The 21,542-nt window shown below is 34.8% G+C and overlaps 1 protein-coding gene across 1 annotated transcript in view; it reads left to right on the top strand.

Annotated features, from left to right (window-relative positions):
- The window catches only part of Nf1 (neurofibromin 1), a 1,119,557-nt gene that overhangs the window by 95,404 nt on the left and 1,002,611 nt on the right, over positions 1-21,542 (top strand). Inside the window, exons 6-7 of the mRNA XM_090400295.1 lie at positions 9,185-9,291; positions 20,400-20,467. Of these exons, the coding sequence (XP_090256421.1) occupies positions 9,185-9,291; positions 20,400-20,467 (175 nt within the window). The remainder of the gene's footprint in view (positions 1-9,184; positions 9,292-20,399; positions 20,468-21,542) is intronic.

The raw sequence follows: 21,542 nt of genomic DNA, 5'->3' as shown, positions 1-21,542 counted from the left end.
CAAGTCAGAGAATTATTGTAATATATAATTTCAGTATGTTGTCCCTTTGTAGTCTTGAATATAGTTGAACTGAAAAACGGAAAAATTTGACAAATTTTTGTAAAAATTTCAAATACCAAATCTGAGTAAAATTCTTCCTATATAACTGGCATGTGTGCAGATGTCACATACTACTACTACTAATAATAATATTAGTAGTATGTATATACCTATAATAATAGATCCATAGATCATTTGGTATAAACGAATTCCTTTAGTTGACAGACCTAGGTTCAAATCCTGTTCTATGGCACAAATAATTATTATTAATCTTCTTCAGCTGAAGGTGAGTTAGCAGGCCTTATACTGAGATGCAGGGTTTTCTCTCCAGGAAACAGGCAAACCAGTCCCATGAACACGCATATTTACACACAGGAAATACTCATTGCACAAGAAAGACAATAGGAAACCATGTTGTTCTATAATTATTCCCTAGTAATGTAGCATTGCTATCCCTCCAACTGTTAGGTTAATGAGAGGATGATGAGGGGGGGGGTGGTATAATAATAATAACCATTATTATTACTACTCCTAACAATTACTACTCCACATGCAGACACACACACATCATTACAAGAATGCAAACATACCATACCCAAATCCAACCCCACTTGCTAAAACGTTAACCCATGCACAAGCAGTAGTAGTAGTCCTCTAAACACCTACCTACAAACAGTAAAATCAACATCTGGCTTGTGATGGGTATAGAAACAAAATCACAAAACCACTGCCATCTATTATCTTCCTCAGATAAGCTCTGCAAAGCTTTGAGGATGAACTGAGAAATGCCACCCAAAGAAACAAGTGAATATTATAATCGATTTAATAAAAAGTGAATCGTTGTAAATATGTATATGAAAAAAGATGTAAAACACATTGTTAATATCATTACCTGTGCAATTTAAATAAGATATTTTTAGCATTCTCGACAGAAAAAAATTAGATAGATAATCATATAATCTGTCCTGTGTAACTGAACTATAACTGATTGTAAACTATTAAAAAAATCATTAATTACTACTAATAACACAGAAATTGTTGTGCTATATGACTTGTGCTCTGTACAAAGTATGAGATAAATTGGAATCTGAATTGAACCACATGTGAAAAATTGTAGTATTATCTCTTAAACTGTATGTAATTATATTAAATTGTATGTATTATATAAATATGAGTATTATATGTATTATATAAATTGTATGTATAATTAAATTGTATGTATATGTATGTAATTTATTAGACAGATAAAGTATTATTTGACATTAAAAATAATAATAATAACTATTAGTAGTAATAGGTGCCTTTAATTAGGAATGTAAAGATTCTTTGTGATAATTTAACCATGTCGATATGAAGATTTTTTTACATAATCTTTTCCAGATTGTGTAAAATACATGAAACACATATACTGACTGAAAGTTACATCTCTCAAGAAAAATTACCACACACATCTAATATATATATAAAGGGGATATCATGCTAAGCTTCAACCACATTACAAGTTAATCCAATAAAAATGAGTTCTTTTTGACAAATACACTTCACACGTCTTATAATTTATTTTTCGATGAACTGTTCATTCACTGATGATTTTTAGTTTTGATGAATTATGATTTTTCGATGAATTGTGTTTTGATAAATTGTATTTTCAGGAAACCGTCGATCGATGAATTGGAACTAAAACTGAACTGCACAGACAACTTCTAATTCCACTAAGTTAAAGAGTTTTTGTATATATAATTTCAAACATGTTGTCCCTTTGTAGTCTTTAATATAGTTGAACTGAAAAATGGAACAATTCAACAAATTTTTGTAAAAATTTCAAATACCAAATCTTAGTAAATTTCTTCCCATATAACTGGCATGTGTACAATTTCAAGAAATTGCCAATCAGTGAATTGCTTTTTCAATTAACTGTTGTTTGATGAACTGTCTTTCGATTTATGTCTTATTTGATTAATTGTTTTTTTTTTTTTTGATAAATTGCCTTTTGGTAAATTATAGTTCAATGAATTGTCTTTTGATAAACTGTTTTCAGTGAATTTTCTGTATACCAACTTGTAGAGCCTTGTGAACAGGAGAGGAAATATGCATGAGTTGTACAAGTTGGCAAGGGGTTGGTACCAGTTTAATATGGAGGAGATTTTTCATAGAATATAGGGAGACAAGTAGAGCAAAAGGCCATCCCTAGAAGCTGTATAAAGAAGTTATGAGCAGGGGAATGAGAAGCAGATTCTTTGCATGGAGAATGACTGGTAAATGTGCATTGTCTGAAAGTGTGGTGCAATGGGATTGTCACACATTATTTCCCTATTGTGAGATTCAAATTATACCGTTTTGTGAAAGATGTGGCCATTTCCGATTCCCTTTTATTATCTGTGCTGATATCCCATAGTCTCTATTGCTGAATTCTTATCCAGTTTATACATCAGTTCTAGTGTCTTTTCCTAATACACCCGAGTTTCTTCATCAGCGAAGAGGTAGCATTTAGCTGAATATTGCATAGTACAAGGTTGAGCGCTTAGCAAAGTGGGCACTCATTAGTTGAACAATCTCTTCTATATCCATTACCTACATACCATATGCATTGTAGTTATTTTTTCACATTCATTCTTCCTTTTATTATTATTATATGGGTATCTCCATGGAGTCAGAAGACTCATCGCGGGAGACACACTATCAAAACAATATCTATCATACCTCTTCTTGAACTCATTTATAGATGAAGCACTCACAACTAAGTCAGGCAATGCATTCCATTCATTCACCATTCTCCAAGCAAAAAATCTAGTTTTCACACCCTTGTTAACCACACTTTTCTTTAATTTCCAGGGATGACCTCTTGTTCTTACATCACTATCTTCTTCTTTGAGTTCCATCTCCTATCAGAGGTCGGCGATTCTGAGCAAATTTTGAGCGATTCTCAGCTATTCTGAGCAGTCTCTCAGAGTTCATACCAGTCCACTGTCTGATATCTGCCAGCCAAGATTTTCTTTGTCTTCCTTGTCCTCTTCTTCCATTTATCTTCCCTTTTATAATCAATTGAAGTATCTTATATTTTTCTTTACGAAGTAGGTGTTCCTTCTTTTTATGGTATCTAAAAGTTCACGTGATTTCCCCATTTGTTCCAGTACTTCCTGATTGGACGTTTTTGCTGTCCATGGGATTTTTAACATTAGTCTGTATAACCACATCTCAAAGGCTTCAAGTCTTTTTATTGATGTTGTCTTCAAGGTGCAAGTTTCTGCACCGTACAGCAGTACAGATCATACATAGCATTTAACCATGCTTACTCTAAGCTCTAAGTTTAAACTGCAGTTACACAGTGTTGATTTCATCAAGAGAAAATTTTTTCTTGCCATTTCAATTCTAACTTTTATTTCCATTTCTGGATTGCAATCTTCATTTAACCAGCATCCGAGATATTTAAACTTTGCCACTCTTTCTATTTGTTTCCTATTTAAAGAAAGTGCTAAATTAAGAATTGGTTTCTTACTTATGACCATGAATTTAGTTTTGGTGATATTTATTTTTAATCCCATTTTTTCACTCTCTGCATTTATTAGTTCCAAAAGATTTTGAAGATCCTGAATATTGTCAGCCAGAAGAGCTGTATCATCGGCATATCAGATGTTACTGATGATTTCACCATTTACACTAATCCCTTCCTTTCTTCCTTCCAAGACTTTTTGAAATATGGCTTCTGAGTAGATGTTAAAAAGAAGAGGTGACAGCACACATCCTTGCCTTACTCCTCGTTTGATGTTAATGGAGTCTGTAATAATGTCATCAACTTGAACAGATGCCTTTTGGTTCCAATATAAGTTTTCAATGATCCTGATGTCTTTACCATCTAATCCAATTCTTTTTAATAGTACAATCATTTTAGCATGTTGGACTTTGTCAAATGCTTTCTCGAAGTCGATGAAGCAAATGAATATTACCTTGTTTTGGTCAATACATTTTTGAAATAAGAGTTGAGAACAGAAAAGGGCCTCTCTTGTTCCCAAGCCGTTTCTAAAGCCGAATTGGGTATCACTGATGGTGTCTTCACATTTTCTGTATATTCTTTTGAATTATTTTCAGAAACATTTTGAGAACGTGACTCATTAGGCTGATCATTCTATAGTCATTACAAGTTTTCGCATTTACTTTTTTAGGTAGCATGATGAAGGTCGACTGTAACCAGTCTTGAGGGATTATGCCTGTATCATAGATCTTATTAAATAGCTTTACTAATATGTTAATGTTGTCACCTTCTAATAACTTTACTATTTCTGCTGGTATTCTATCTGGTCCTAGGGCTTTATCATTTTTAGCTGAGTTTAATGCACATTCTACCTCTGATTTTAGAATGCATGGACCTTCCATATGTTCATAAGTATTTTCTGGGTTCTGTCTGTTATCAGTAAAAAGTTCTTCTATATATTTCACCCATTCTTGTATTTTGTCATCCTTTTTGGATATAATTTCTCCCTTTTTGTTTCAAAGGATACAGAATTGTTTTTTCTTATATATACCTGAGGTCTCTTTCATCTTTTTGTGTAGATTAAATGATTAAAAAACATGTGTAGATCATGTTTTTCCTGTAGAATTTCTATTTCTTTACATATTAAATTCATCCAGATTTCTTTTGCTTTTTTGATCTTGTGTTTAATAATTTTCTGAACCTCTGTATATTTTGTTGGATTATGATTTTTATATGATCGGCGTTGATCCATATGAGAGAGAATTTCATCAGTCATCCAATCTTTCTTTTTTACTGCTCTATTAGGACATAAGGTATTGGTACATTTCTCTATGAAGACAGATTTCAGTTTGTCCCACGATTCAGGATTATGCACAAGTTATTTCTTCTGCATAATCTTTTCTTAAAAATACCTTGCTTATAAGATTCACATCCATTTTGCTCCTATACATTTATTCTTTGAACTTTAGATATGCATTCTGATATTGCATCACTTAAGTATTTTTAATGCATTCCAGACACTGCTGATATCCATATTGTTCCCGTCTAGCAGCTGATACAATGGGAATGCTGAAGAGTATAGTTGATATTATACTCCTCAGTTAGTCATAATTTCCTGCTTTTTAATTCATGTTCAGCATTTTTCATTGCACGAACAATACAGTCTGTTACATACATTACTGTACCATATATAGGTGTTCCACTGTTCCAAATATAATACCGTCTCAGGAGTAAATTTTGCAAAATGTATTTCAGTCAGCCCAGTTAATTTTCCATCTGGTTATCCACAGAGGAGAATGTGGTTCCTACTTTGACATACTGGACAGGAAAGTTAACTATGTATGTTCTCTTCAGCATCCTGCATAAAGCAAGGGAGCAGGTTGTTTAAGATCTTGTTGCAGAATACAAGTAGTTAAGAAGATAAAAGAAGGTATTGTATCCATTATTAAGAAGAGAGAGAGAGGTTATCAGAAAGCATATTATCCAAAATCTGCCCTCACCCATTTATGTTGGCACTATTCTCAGATTATTGTATCCATTAAAATCACCTGTAAATAAATATGGATGGATGCTGCTGAAATTTGAGATTATGGGATCAGCTTGAGTTAAATCCAAACCTTGTGGTAAATAAATGGAGCCTTCTGTAATAAGAAATTCCACTGATAGGCAATTACTACACTTCCAGAGTATTATTAAGCTAATTTTGCCGAAAAAGGTATATTTGTTCTCAAGGATAGCGGCTTCTCCCTGATCAGGTCCATCTCCATTTCTGCCTTTACAAATATTATTATTATTACATAACATCTCCAGGGAGTCGAAAGACTCATCGAGGGAGGGCACCTACTCTACAACTCTGTCTTCGCCACTCCACCAACCCCAACTACCTTCATCATCTACGCCAACGCTATCTACTGCCGACCACCCTTGAATTCACCCTTGAGTAGCTACAGAAATTATTTCTGTCTTTATCTTTCTCTGTGTGTGTGTGTGTGTGAGAGAGAAGAAAGTTTGTGTTTTCCACTAGTATTTTCACAGACAATCTCATAATGAAATGTTTTATGGATTAGGTCCTCACTGCATTTTAAATGTCTCCTAGAGAGAAACAGGCTTGTTTTTGCAGAAGTAGCTTAATATTGATTGTTGGCTGAATCCACGACAGTTACACTATAAGAATATCTTGGTTCATTTAATTTTATTGATTTATCTGATTTCTGAGGGGCTGAGGGTTTACCTTAGTCTAAGTTGTGCTTGTCATTTGATTTTGGGAAGTATTAATGGCCACTGTTTATCTCTGTCTCTCTGAAAAAATATTTAATACATCATCTATATGTGATTAGTTCTCGTGTTTACTTTAAATTCAACAGATGAAGAAGTATTCTCTCTCTCTCTCAATTTTTTTTGAAGCATCTAGTGAACAAATGGTGGATCGTTCACTAGATGCTTCAAAAAAATTGTGGAAGGTTTTCACAGTTGGATCCATTAGAATGCATTAATTACCCAAGCTATTATTCTTACTACTGAAACAGCTGTTAATAGCTTGGGTAATTAATGCATTCTAAAGAGAAGCAATCACAAATCATAAAGTTTTAGGTATGTTGAAATTATTGGATGGTAGGATTGCCATATGTGTTTGTCTACCTTGTAATGTTTTCTTAACTACCACCTTTTCAGCATATGAGAATTTCATGATGGATATCATGTGGTTATCTTCTTTGCATTCTGATTTTGAGATAATTAATGCTTGGGTAATTAATGCATTCTAAAGAGAAGCAATCACAAATCATAAAGTTTTAGGTATGTTGAAATTATTGGATGGTAGGATTGCCATATGTGTTTGTCTACCTTGTAATGTTTTCTTAACTACCACCTTTTCAGCATATGAGAATTTCATGATGGATATCATGTGGTTATCTTCTTTGCATTCTGATTTTGAGATATTCTGTTCACATTTGAACTTTTGTGTCTCTTTCATTCTTTGGCATGCTTATGAATAAGCTGGATGGTTTTCTCCAGATTTGAAGCATTTGGTTTTTTTTTGCAGAGTATAATTTATTATTGTGGTCTTTACTACCATATCAGCAGAAATGGTATTCCTGTATTTTTGGCATTGAGGCATCTTGGTAGATTAGGGATATGGAGCTTCATGGTAGCTAACATATCCTGCTTTTACAGAAGTTGTTGGTTGAGGCAGTCAGAAGTAAGAATAATATTTCTGGTCAGAATCAGATCACCATCCTTACATATTAGGATGTGCCTGATATCTGTCACTTGTTGAGCTTTATTCTTTGAACATATCTCTCAATCTGGAGATCTCATTCTGATATCTCTAGGATAGTTGAGTGTTTTTGGAAATCTTGGCAATCCTTCTAAACCCTTTTGAAAAAAGAACAGCTACATTTACCTTACTAGCTGTTGAAAGTTTATTTTTCACTTGGTTAGAGTATAATAAATTTAGTTTAATCCTTTATCCAAGTGTGAGCAAACAAAGTTTGCGCCTGAAAGTATCTTCAGGACTGGGGTAAGGTGGTACAACACCCACCGAAGAGACCTCAATAAAGGTCGAAACTAGTCTGGGTTGTGCCCTTCCCTTAATGCATAACATTAGACATATCCGCAAGGAGATGTGTTTTGCATTATGGGAGATACTGAGATAGGAGTGTTGGTAGCTTGCTCCACCTTTGCAAGGAGTGCCCTGGTGTTGTACCACCTTACCCCAGTCCTGAAGATACTTTCAGGCGCAAACTTTGTTTGCTCACACTTGGATAAAGGATTAAACTAAATTTATTATACCTTACTAGCTATTCACCTGTTATGTGATTATTGAGAAACTATGGCATATTTATGTGTGTTGAAACTTTGTTTCTTGTTTCTGTTATCAGATAATGTATCTTCCATATCTGTACTTGGTTGGAGTCTTGTGACATCCTTTGAAAAATTTGAGAATGAAGGTTTCCTGATCAAAGGAATTTTTTGGTTTGGTTCAAAGATCTTCGACCTACCACCATACATGGATGTCCACTATCTGATGAGCAATAAATGCACTTGGAAGTGGAATGGCAAGTTATCCCTGATGCTATATATCAATTGCAGAAAGCCTTGAATCTTGTTCCAAGACCATGGGCACTGTTGAATCATACAGCAAGCCTACTAGCTGATTGATTCTGGCCTGTCCTCCAGGACTGCCCTTCTTGCTGAAGCAGGGACTAAAGCAGGGCAAGACTACCAAAATCCTGCTTTTCAAATGTGCACAGGTTGCACTGAATGGCAAACATGGTGCAGACATTGGATCACAGTGATGGGATGATGGACTGGATAAGTAGAATGTAGAATATGGGAAAAAATATAGAAAAACAGAATGTATAGAAAGGGTATGCACCATCACTTTTAAGTTTATTTTTACCATGAATAAGTGCCACCACATGAAGTTGTGAAGACTAGAGACCACAAATATGCAACTTCTGAGGATAGTCAGGAGTGTGAACAGTTGGCACCAATCATTATAATAATTGTTAAATTTTAAAACCATATTAAAAATAAAGATCTTCTAAAGCAACTTGACATCATTAGCATTAAAGAGCGTGTGAAAAGAGCCAATCTAAGATTGCGTTGTGAATTAAAAAGCAAAAAGTCGATGCCAGGATGGCATCACAAAATCTAGGTGGATTTTTACTGTTAATAGTGCTGTGGACTGAAATAAGGTTTGAAAGCATGTTAAACCTAGCTTCCTGCTTAAAATTTTCAGATGAAAATTGTTGATAGGAGCTGCTGTTAATAATGTAAACTTCACTATCATATTGGAGGCACTTTGAACTAACAGTGGTGACTACGAATTCATTTCATACTGTGATTCTTTTCTGTCTTTGATATTGCTCAGTTGTAATTTTTCAAAATAAAGGTATTGTATAGGTGAAAATGCCCAGTTATATTCAGGATAGTTTTCATGGTGTTAGGGGCAAAAAAAATTTCATAAATTTAATTTGTATATTTTACACAATTAAATTATGAATGTTTTTACGAATAGCCTTGCATCCAAGAAATGTACCATGAAAAAGTATAACAGTTGAATTCAAGAAAGCTAGACAAACAAATTAATGTTTCCAGTAATAATGTAAATAATAGTTCCAAAGAGTAATTAAAATGATTTTTAAGATTAATTGATGATATTTTGCATTTTAGGTTACAAGAACTTTCTAGCAGCAATGAAGAAAATCCTGATTATATTGATATTGAACTTATACAGCATATCAATGTTGATGTCAATCGATTGATGAAGTTGCTGAATGGTATGTATTCAAGTGGTTTTAAATATTATGTGTTCAGCATGTGAAGTTGTAGGATAGTGAAAGTAATGCATTTTCCTCAACAGACCAGGTTAGCTACCGTCTACAGTGAGCAAGAAGTAATGGTAAAAACTGATGTTGGATTAATTGATTAAGTAGGTGAGGATTTCTCACCTGTTCAGTAGTTAGGGTTGAAGTTATTATGCTTGTAGCATTGGATGAGTTGAAGACATTAATTAGGATAGGCAGATGGGTCAGCAAACTGAAATATGTTGATGACACAGTACTTCTCTGCAATGACAGGGTAGAACTAAGACAAATCCTTGAGTTCATTAGATCAGCAAGTAGAGGGCTTAATAAAAATTCAACCCTAGTAAAACAGATGCTATTTCTTGAAGGAAATAGCAACAAACTTAGAACCTAAAGAAGTCAAAAAAAAGATAGCTGCTTTTGAAATGTGATGTTACAGGAGACTGTTGAAGAACATACTCAAAGGCTGACAAATGGATAGGTTCAAGAAAGAATTGGCAGAACTTAGACACCTTAACACATAAAAGCATGGGCAAAATAAACCTGAAATACTTTGGACACATAGAAAGAAAGAATGGAAAGAGGCCTTCTGATAGAAGGGAAAGTTCTTGGGAAAAAGACATAGTGGACTCTCATAGATGAATAGTGTGTCTGGAGTGACTGTTCTTGGAGAGTTGAAGCCTCAAGAATAGTCACTCCAGAGTTGGGGCCACTTAGCAAGAATTTGGCATGTTATTGAGGTATGGATTAACCATAATCCACACCTCATAATCTGCTAATGTGCAGTGAAATTATGTGTACTACTTTTCATCAAAATTTATCTCAGAATTGTTTATTATTTGTTAGATCTCTAAGAAAGTTCTTGATACCATAGTTTATAGCCTCTTTTAGAAGAGCAGCACACTTTAAGAAGTGCAGCATATTTATAGATTATGAGATATTGTTGATTGTAAGCAGTAGCAGGCAAAAGATCATGGACGTAGCTACAGGAGTAAGTGGAGTTGACGGTACAGCTGAGTGCTTGACTGATAACAGTACGACAGCAGGTGAAAGGGACCAAGCATCATTGATTTCTTTCCCATACAATTTCTCATTCCATGAGATCGCTGCAAGCTGCCTCCTGAGTTTGAGATGATCACCTGCCTTAAAGTTACACACAACTCTTTCTCACAAAAAGGATATGGCTGGCCATGGCCCAAGTGATTACTTCATGGTCACTTTCACCAACTGGAGGATGATGTGACACATCATTTATAATAGTATTTTCTGATGAGATAATCAAATCCCAGACACTTGATCCATGTGTGGCCTATGATGCTGTCTCTTCATTCCAGTCTATATTACCATAATTGAAATCGCCCATAATGATCACCTTTTTCTTATTAGCTAGACCAATTTGTCTAAATATTTCTTTCTCACAGCCTTTCACATTACCAGGTCTATAGCAGCACCCTACCAAATATTTCATCTTATCTACCTCCACTTCACACCATGCTGCTTCAAAACCACTGTCAGTATTTGCTTCTTGTATTTCCACCCTAGATGGGCACAACTCCTCATCAATAACGCTCCTCCTTCCTTTATGCTTTGTCTTCGCAAAAGACTACATATCCTTTCATCTCTATTCCTGTCAGAATGTCATCCTTATTCCACCATGTCTCACTTATACCAACAATTTTTGGGCAATTGAACTCTATCAGTGCTACAGTTTCATCCCCCTCCCTTGTTTTGAATACTTCTAGCATTTGTAAACATACACACTAGCTCATTTCTGTTTCTATAATAAGTCCCACTAATCTCACATCAAAACACTTCCCCCAGTTGAAGCAGGCGGCATTAGATTAAAGGCCGCTACCTTACTTAAAAATGCAAGACCACCAAGAAGCAACATCTCCAAAGGAGAAAAACAGCGGTGATCATGAATACAGATAACTGCAATAATAAATTGTTATCCAATGTAGCAGCTTACTTGCCTATAGTAAAAAAAAAAAAAAAAAAAAAAAAAAAAAAAAAAAAAAAAAAAAAAACCCTACAGTATCAATTAAAAACAAAACTTTAGGCCTGGTAGAAAGCATTACAAGTTGGCCTACTGAAACTGTGGCCATACTAAAATTTTTTTATTAGCATACACCAAGACTGCACAGGCCACCTAAGGTCCATAAACCTGGAGCCCCATCCTGGATGCTATAAATTGTGCCACTTATAAACTAGCAAAACACTTGGCATCCGAACTCAACAAACACATTAGCAAGACATTGTGTTACATAAAATACTCCACACATTTTTAAAAGCACTATATAAAACCTTCAATTAAAGGAGAAAGATTGCTTAGTAAGCTTTGATGTGTCATTCATTTTACAAATGTTCCAATAGACGATCCATTATTATTATTATTCATGACACCTCCAAGGAGTCCGAAGACTCATCGCAGGAGGACACTTATTGTACAACTCTCTGTCTCCACCACTACACCGAACCTCTACTACCAATCATCCACATCAGTGCCATCCACTGTCCAACACCACCACCACAGCTAGTATTTTTTGTCAGTAAATTGCGTGTGTTCTGAAGGGCCGATTTGTCTGTATGCAGGATGAAAAACCAGAGTTTCCGGGAGGGAAAACCCTGCTACCTCCGTATGAGATCGGTTAACTCACCTTCGATTGAAAAAGTCCATATAAAGATCCCCCCCCCCCCCCCCCCCCCCCGTCATGACAAGACTCGAACTTAGGCATTTTCCAATTGAAGGGCACAACTTACCATCATTCTTCCAATTGTGCTATGGAGGCGCTTTACAATTGAAGAGCGCAACTTACAATTTCCAATTGAAGGGTGCAACTTACCGTCGTTCTTCCATTTGCGCTCCGGAGGCATCTTCCTATCCAAAATTTATTTTCTTGACATTTATAAACTCTTTAAGCACTGCCTTAATTCAGGGGCTTTTAGCTGGAACAACCAGCTCTTTTAACAAATTGAAGCAATGAGCTCCCCTCCCCCCATTGCAAATTTATACATAGAATCTCTGGCAGTTAATTCTTCCCCCCCCCCCCCCAACCCCAAGGTATGGTTGAGGTATATAGATGGTGTCATTGCCATTTGGCCTCTTATCCCACAAGTTCTGTCTGACTTACATTTCCTCAAATCAGTTTCACTGGGGAAGAAGAAGAAGGAACTCTTGCCTTAAATCAGTATGTTTTAGCTGAAACAATCAGCTCTTTAAAGAAATTTAAGATGTAGCAATTCAGTTTCCTTACCCCCCCCCCCCCACACACACACAGGAAGATACTTACATGCCACTTCACACCACCATCCTGCACTGAAGTTTGGAATTTTCAAAACCTTAGCTTCCAGGGCAGAGTGAATTTCATTATCAAGTCAAGCACTGCATTTGGAACAACAGGCTCTACTCACATTATTCCAACCAAATGGATACAACAAAAAAAACTTGGGCCAAACTCCTTAAAAAGAACAACAAACTCCCATCCCCTAAACCAGACTATGCATACACTATATCTTTGCTCTACATCAAAGGTTCAACAGATAAACTGGGCTCTCTCCAGAAATGACACAATCAAAACTGTCTACAAACTGCTAAACAAGATTTCTACTCGCCTAAGACAAATTAAGGATTGCCTAGACCAGTGGTTCTTGACCTCGGCAGTTGTGCCCCTTTGGGGGCACTGTGAACGCTGAGGGGTTTTAAGCATTAGGGTGTTAATAATTGGTGGATTTTTATATAGATAAGGATATTCATAGATATTATCTTATATTTAATCCTACCATAGAGAATAATCTCTGTTTCTAACAATTATTTTTTTATAATTCTGAGTGCACCTATATGTTATTATATGCACAAGGGTTCACTCCAATTGGTGCAATGATCTTAACTCTTTCTTTCAGAATCTAATTAATCACTGACTCAAGAAAATACAAAATAAACACATTTAATATAACAAAAACAATATATATACACTTCAAACAATTATTACACAACTAACTACAAATTAATTGGATCCAAGGCCTTTTAAAAAATAAACTTACACTTAAGATTAGACTAAACACTTTGTTTGCACAATCACAAAATATTCATAGCCAGTTTCTTTCTCTGGAAAGGCTTGTAGATTTATGACTCTATTCTTCATTTTTCAATAGATATATGACTCTATTCTTCATTTTTACAGGATCCTTTCTCATCACTTATGTAACACACATTAATTCTTCCTGACTTAATTCTGTCTCTTTTCTTCAGTAGAAATAATAGTCAGATCTGGCGTCCTTAATACAGATGAAACTTCCTAATCAGAGTTTTCTCAAACATTCCTTTAGAACGTAAATAGCAAATTCTTCTTTTATTCACCAAATGCTTATTGACAGTCTTAACTCTTCCACTTTAAAAAACACAGTTCTAAGATTTCCTTCTCGGAATCTACTACTAATCTTTCAATTAGTGTTTCCTCCAATATTCCGTTTAAAACGCATATAGCAATATTTTCCTTTTATTCATCAATACTTATTCCACTTTGAAACTTAATAGTTCCATGATTCCTTTTTTGGAATATACTATTAACTTTCTTCCGACTGTCACTTAAAAAAACTTAAGTTCCTTCCGAACCTAAATGTCTGCCGCCCTGTGTTCTAAATTCCTTCCGAACGCTCTCTTGTTTACAGCCGTTACCCAGATACCGAACGCTCTCTTGTCAGCTGTCAATCACTCCATAAAACTTCTCCGCGAGCATGCGCACTCCATGAAAGTCAGAAACTAAGTACTGTAATAAAGTGGCTGACACGTTGTATCCGTTAGCAACAAGAGAATGTCCTCATAAAACACAAAACTTAATATTTCAAGCCATAATAAATTTGTTTAAAGTAACACAACTAATCAAATCCGGTAAGTACATTAAATTTTTAACTGTTTTACATATCACTTTTAACAAAACAATTTCCATAACGGGCACATCGCAAGTGCCGACAATGCGTGTTATGAAAACAAAACTAATAAACATACTAACATAAACAATACGTAAAAATATTCAGAATTTTAATTATGATTATTTTTACAAGGGGATGCTGGGTGGGGTGGTAAGCATTATACTACTAATAATAATAAAAAAAATTCCGTATTTAATCTAGCATCCCTATTTATATTGTATGTTTGACAACACTTCAGAATATTGTATGTCTGGCAGTACTGTTCAAATTTATTTGCTACTTATTTTTTTAGAATTTTTACGTTGAAAATTAAGTAATTGGGCTACTTTTTGTTCTGAATTTTCTACATTAAAAATAATTAATTTGAGCTATTTTTATTATCCATTACTTTCATAAACTTTATTTGGTATTTTTCCTAACACCTGTCTAACAACTCTGGTTTGCAGATTTAATCTAGCCCGCTGTATTGTGTGGTGCACGTCGTTGATATTGTGTAGCACTGTAGCCCATTAAAATGAGTGAAAAAAGAAACGTGCTTATTATGTGAAAAAAACTTTTTCAAAGGAAGGAAAACCTTCAAGAATGATTGAACATTTAAGAACAAATCATTCAAATAAAGCAAAAATGGATGTGGAGTACTTTTGCAGATTAAAGACTAAATTTAAAAATCGTTCTAGGCTTAAAGTGTTGGTTGCAAAACAAAGTAACTAGCAAGAGAAGGAATTTGTTGTGGTGTCTTACAAACTTTCAGAATTAATTGCCAAATGTGGAAAGCCACATACTATTGGTGAAACTTTCATCTTACTGGCTATAAATGAGGTTTTAGGTATGATGATTGGCCCAGGTAAAAGTAATATGACGTTGTCAGTTCCTCTCAGCAATAGTTCAGTATCAACAAGAATTGACGAAATGGCAAAGGTCATTAAAAAACAACAACTTTGTGATGATTTAAAAACCAAAAACCATAGAATTTTCTTTGCAACTCAATGAGGCAACTTTAAGTGACAACGAAGCTTTGTTAATGGCCTACATGCATTATATAAATACTAATGAAGAAATTATTGAAGGGTTTCTATTTCCTGAACAACTGAAAATTGACACAAAAGGTTCTACAATTTTTAAGGTTGTTAAAGATGTTTTTAATGCTAAAAACATTTCTCTCACAAATATTATTGCATGTGCAACTAATGGAGCACCAGCTATGATTGGTCATTACCATGGATTTATAGCACATTTAAAAGAAGTAGTTCCAAATATCTTTACAATTCACTGCATTCTTCATAGGCTGCACTTACTTGCAAAACATCATAGCGGTAGACTACATAAGACATTGGATGATGTTATTAAAGCAGTGAATAAAATAAAAGCCCAGTCATTGAATACGCATACTTTTCGGGAACTTTGCCATGAAAATGAAGAATTTCAGCATCTTTTGCTTCACACTGAAGTTAGATGACTCTTAAATGGAAACTGCAGTGCTTTAATGATCTCTACGATACTATTTTGAAAGCATGTGTAATGTTTTAAAAAGAAAAGGTTGACATCGCATATCTTTCCGATTTATTTTCACCAAATTAAATGAGATTAACATTAAATTGCAGGGAAGCAACATGAATCTTATTAAAGCAAAGGGAATTATAAACGCTTTTATCAGGAAATTAACATTCTACAAGCAGAGCATTGCAAGACTAGATTTTCTGCAGTTCCCAAGTCTAGAAATAATAGATGATTTAATATTAGATACAGATTTGGATTGCTATTGTTCCCAATCATCTGACTCTGAAAGAAGACTTGATGATCAGATTCAAAGATTTTGATGAACTTAAAATACCCGATTGTGTCATAAATCTATTTCTTTCTGATACCACTTCTGTTCATCCAAATTTGTATGAAGAATTTATTGACTTAAAAAATAATTTTGAAGCTCAAGTACAATTTCAACAGCATGGGTATAAAAGATTCTGGCCAAATGTGCAATGCAAGTATCCTCAGCTTTGACAAGAAATAAAATTACTGCTCATTGCTTTTCCTTCTTCATACTTGGTCGAGAAAGGATTCTGTGTCATGTTGCAATTGTTAGCTAAGCAGCGAAATAGATTGCAAATAAGTGAAAGTGGAGACTTGAGAGTTCGTTTGTCAAACATTGAACCTGATATTGAAAAATTAACAGTTTCTCATCAGGCTCATGGTAGCCATTAATGATTGGCTTATTAAATACAATAGGTGTATATCTTTTTTTGAGTAAAAATTAATTTGCATCAAAGTAATTAATTTTTCATTATCTATCAGTTCAAATATGTTGATGGTAATTTAGGTTTGCTTAATAATATATTATAATTATCTTATTGAGTCATTAACTTAATGTAAAATTGAGCAGGGGTGCCAGGCTATACAAATTGTTTGAAGGGGGCACCAGGCAAAAAAAAGAACCACTGACCTAGACCCTCTCTCCTTCCCTGGTGTCTACAGCATCACTTGCCAGTGTGGAGCTCAATATTTTGGACAGACATGACAAACTACTTTAGTAAGGAAAAAAGAACACAAAAAAATACAACTAAAATGGAGAATCAAAAAGCAGACTATCTCGACATTCCATAGAGAAAGACCACCTCATAAGATGGAAGAAAGCCAGACTACTTCACAAATCCCATTTCTAATCGGAGAGACTGATCCTGGAAGCTGCACAAGTTTTACAGAACCTGGTTACCTTCAATAGAATGGATGTCATGATTTTAAACAGATTTTGGCACACTACCCTACCATGCTCCTGCATTAACAACAGGAATCAACACAAAGACTGTCGCCCTCCATGCATGTGACTGTCCTTGTTATTGAGGTCATTTTAGTTTCATTTTAGTTCTTCACTAAGTTGTGTAGTGTTAAATTATCTCTGATAATGCTAGCTTAAGCTAGTGAACTGTCAGCTTTAAATCAATAGTAAATTATTTATTTATATCACATTGTCTATGTAGTTTTTCATTCCAGAAATTTAGACATGAAAAACATTTGTTTAGGTTAACAGATTTATATATGTTGCTTTTAATGTCTTTGTAGTAATGAACACAGCACCTACAAATTTATAGGATTTTGATGCAGTTGTAAAATATTGTTTATGTTCTGCCTGTTTTATTAGGCAGAAGGATATGATATATTCAAAAAAGATATGAACATGTTTACTTAATTTGATTGCTGTTAAGTAGCTAAAAGTGGAGTTTTGTTTTCTGCTCACTCAGCCAGTTGCAAATGTCAACGTTTTGAATAATAACTGTTTATAGAAAGATAAATGGCTATTATTTATCTTTCTGTAAATAATAATACAGTTCCTCTAATGATCAGAAATTTATCATTTCTAATATTAATTATATTTCTGACTGAAGAATTTTAAGTTTTTATTTTAAAATGTAAAAGATTATTTTTTGTATTCTATTAAAATGGTTCATGAATGTGGCAGTTTTTTTTTTGGTCTTTCCTTTAAATGTTTTAATCATCTCTCTTATTCTTTTGCATTAGCGGTAAATTTATTTATAATAATGATGATGATGAATGATATTGATTCACTTTCCTGTTTTATTTTAAAGTGGATTTCTCATTTCAGATATTCAGAATGTAAAGGTAGTTGGGAGCCTATGGGGGTTGCTACAGTTGCTAGAAGCATCAGGAATAAGAAGAAAGAATTTTTGGCATTGATTAGTGCAACCTTGCCAAAAGTTATAGGCATTAGTGAGACTTGGCTAACAGCAGATGACAGTTATACTGATAGAATGTAATGGATTTAGTATTTTCAGGGAAAATAGGGTAGACAGAACAGGGAGTGGGATACTGCTGATGATAGCAGATGAATTGGAGGCAACAAGATTAGGAGTCAGGTGGAAATGCAACGTATACACTTAATGAGAGATATTACTTCAAGCAGAAATATGACGGAGGGGATGAAGGAATCCATTACTAAGGTGGCTACTTTGTGTGGGGAAAGTGATCATGTGGTCTTGACTTGAGAGGTAACAAAATATGTGGAAATTTCAGTTAAGAAGAGATATATGTGGAACAATAAGGCAGTGATTATGTTAGTTAGGAGGCTGCTTGAAGTAGTACCATCACATAACAATCTGCAAGGGAAGGATGTTCACAGTGCATGGGGGATAGTCGAGGGATATCTGGTGCAAGCAATATTGCACTGTTTATTCGAGGTCAGGAGGGTAAATCGGGTAGGAGTTAGATGGATGAGTATTATCATTAAGCATGAGCTGCAAAAAATGAAAATGTTGAGGGTATAATAAGGAGAAAGATTACCAGCTAAGTTCTGAATAGTACAAGGATCAAGCAAGAAAGGTGACCAGCATGGTAAGAACGCAAAATCAGATTATGAGAAGAAATTAGCCAAAGTGGCAAAAGTAAATCCTAAAGAGTTTTTTTTCGTTATGTGGCAAGTAGGCGGAAGAATAATTAGGGAAGAGTAACTTTAATGAGTGCAGGTTGTAGAGAGGTAATAGAGGCAGATGAAATTGTTGAGTTACTGAGTGACCATTTTGCAAATGTATATCATCAAAGTTCAAGATATTGTTATGGCAGAGGTGATAGGGATTGATGTGAGAACAGAGGTTGATGAATTGGAGATACTTAGGATATTGCAAAATCTGAATGCAAATATAGTTGTGGGATTGGATGGGATTTTGGCTCACATTTTAAGAGAGTGCAGGGTTTTGGTTTTGACTAGGCTGATAAATCTCATCTCTGGCAAAGTCCCAAGTGAGTGGAAGGAGGGCAAAATAATTCCTTTGCATAAACAAGGATCTAAGTCTATAGTAGCAAATTATAGCCCAATCAGTATTTCAGGAATGGTGGTATAACTACAGGAAATGTTAGTCAAAAAAAATAATTCGGGAATGGGTGGATAAGAATATGATACCCTATGGGGAGGGGGCATTGCTTTGTGAAAGGTAGGTCATGCCTTAGTAATCTCTTAATTTTTTATAATAAAGTGACAGCTGAGTTGGATAAAGGGAATGGCTACATGATAATACTGTGGATTTTGCAAAGCATTTGACAGGATACCACATGGAACTCTATTACGCGAACTGCAATGAATGAGGATGGATATGAAACTGGTAATATGGATAAAAGGGTGGCTGATGGACAGATTCCAGAAAGTAGTATATGGATGAGCAGAAGCCAAGAGAAGGCAAGTGACTTGTGCTGCAGGGCTCTGTGCTGGGACCATTGCTATTTAATTTGTACATAAATGATGTAGGAAATAATTTGAAGGGAGATATTCATTTGTTTGCTGATGATTCAAAGTTGGATAGGTGATGTAGAGAAGTTGCAGGATGATTTGAATAGCTGACAGTATGGGCAAAACTTAACAGATTGATTTAATGTGAAAAAGTGTCAAGTTATGCATTTTGGGATACAGAGATTACAAGCTGTGCACCACCTCAATTAGGGAACTGTACTCCAGGAAATTGAAGTCAGGGATTTGGGGATAATAGAAGATAGAGTTTGAAGGGTAGAGGGCACATAGCTAAAGTAGCCAGGGTAGCTCACAGGATTACTTGGTTATTGAAAAATACACTAACAAACAGATAAGGGAGTCATCATTCCTCTTTATAAAGATTTGATACCACCACATCTGGATTATTGTTCTCGGATCTGGTCACCCAGGTTTCTTGGGGATGAGGAAGTGGTGGAGAAGATCCAGATGCAAGTGACCAAGATGGTCTGCGGAACTCTCTATGAGGATAGATTGAGGATTTGTGGATTGCAAAAGGTGGTTGATAGGCAAAAAAGCAGAGGATATAATAGAAACATTTAAGTTACCTAAAGGATTTTATAGGATTAATGCAGGGAAAATGTTTCAACACTTGGTTAGAGGGATCAGAACAAGAGGTCATCCTTGGAAATCGGGTAAGAGTGTGCTTAGCAAGGGCATGGGGTTAGATTTTTTACTTGGAGAGTGGTGAATGAATGGAATGGGTTGACTGAATCAGTTGTAAGTGCTTTGTCTGTTTCTAGTTTCAAGAAGAGGTACGATGGATATTGTGTTGATAGTTTGGGTCTCCCATGATGAGTTTTAGGACTCCACATAGGTGCCCATACAATAATAATAATAATACTCTGTATACATTTCATATATTAATAATATTCTTCATTTTCAGAAATTATCCAAAAATTTAAGAGTTTAAAGAAGAATGTCTATGTTGTTCTAATGATCAGTTTAGAGAAGGTAAGATATGTCTATTTTTTTAAAGATATATGAATTAGAATGCTGTTGTTGCTGTTTGTGTGTAAGGGGAAAGGGAAGAGTGGTACTGTTTGTTTGATGCAGTGTGCATCGCCCCCCCCCCACACACACACAACAGTCAAGAGTTATGAAATATGTTAGGCTCATTATTAGTTTAATGGAATGAATACAGCACAGAGGAACAATAAAATAAAAATTTATTAGATCCCATATTTCGTTTCTTTCACAAGAATACAATCTCAAATTGTAAAAGCACAACAATTAATGGAAAAATAATTAATAAAGAAAGAGCTATATGGCTTCATTTCAACAACATAAATTATGTAGAAATGGTGGATATTAAAGATCAGTTTTATTTCAAAGCCGAATGTTGTAGAAACGAAAGTTTTGTAATTTCGAGCAGAGAGTTTATCAGAATACAATCCTCATCATCAGAGTTGCCTTTGCTTGCGCTGTTTAAAAGATCATGGTTGTTGTCCAAGCAACCATATAGTTGCCTTTTATTATGGTCACTTAAACAGAATGGAAGAGGAAAGAGTAGCAGAACAAGTGTTTCTGCCAGGTTGACAGGAAAAAGACCTAGAAGAAGAACAAGATGTAGATGGATTGATATTGTTTAAAATGTCCTTAAAAGAGAAATATGAAATCTAATAATCTTGATATAAGATCTCTTGGAATCTTGATAGATAAAACAGATTAATTTGGAGGAAAATTATTGATTGGAAGTTAGTAATGGTGTAACTTTTTCATGTAGTACTGTCATAATATCCCGTTCACCCTTGACAGTTCATATTCAGGAATTTGATGGTGAAGGAAGGAGATGGAGATCTAAACAGCATAGGCTTTCTGTTCAGGACATGGACTAGTTATTACTAACACCATGTTCCAGCATAAAAATGTGCACAAATTCACATGGAGAGAAGATTCAAGAAATATGAAAAGTCTCATTTACTGTGTTATAGTTGATAGTGATGTTTTCCCACTAGTTCAGCAGAAGAGTATACAACCATTATTTCAGAGGATTTGAAATTGGAAGTGATCACCATTTAGTCTTGAG

This window comes from Typopeltis vanoorti, chromosome 11 (genome assembly GCF_054136105.1).
Source record: "Typopeltis vanoorti isolate ZY-2024b chromosome 11, IOZ_Tvanoo_1.0, whole genome shotgun sequence".
In the NCBI taxonomy this organism is placed as follows: domain Eukaryota; kingdom Metazoa; phylum Arthropoda; class Arachnida; order Uropygi; family Thelyphonidae; genus Typopeltis; species Typopeltis vanoorti.
This window is presented reverse-complemented; position numbering and strand designations above follow the sequence as displayed.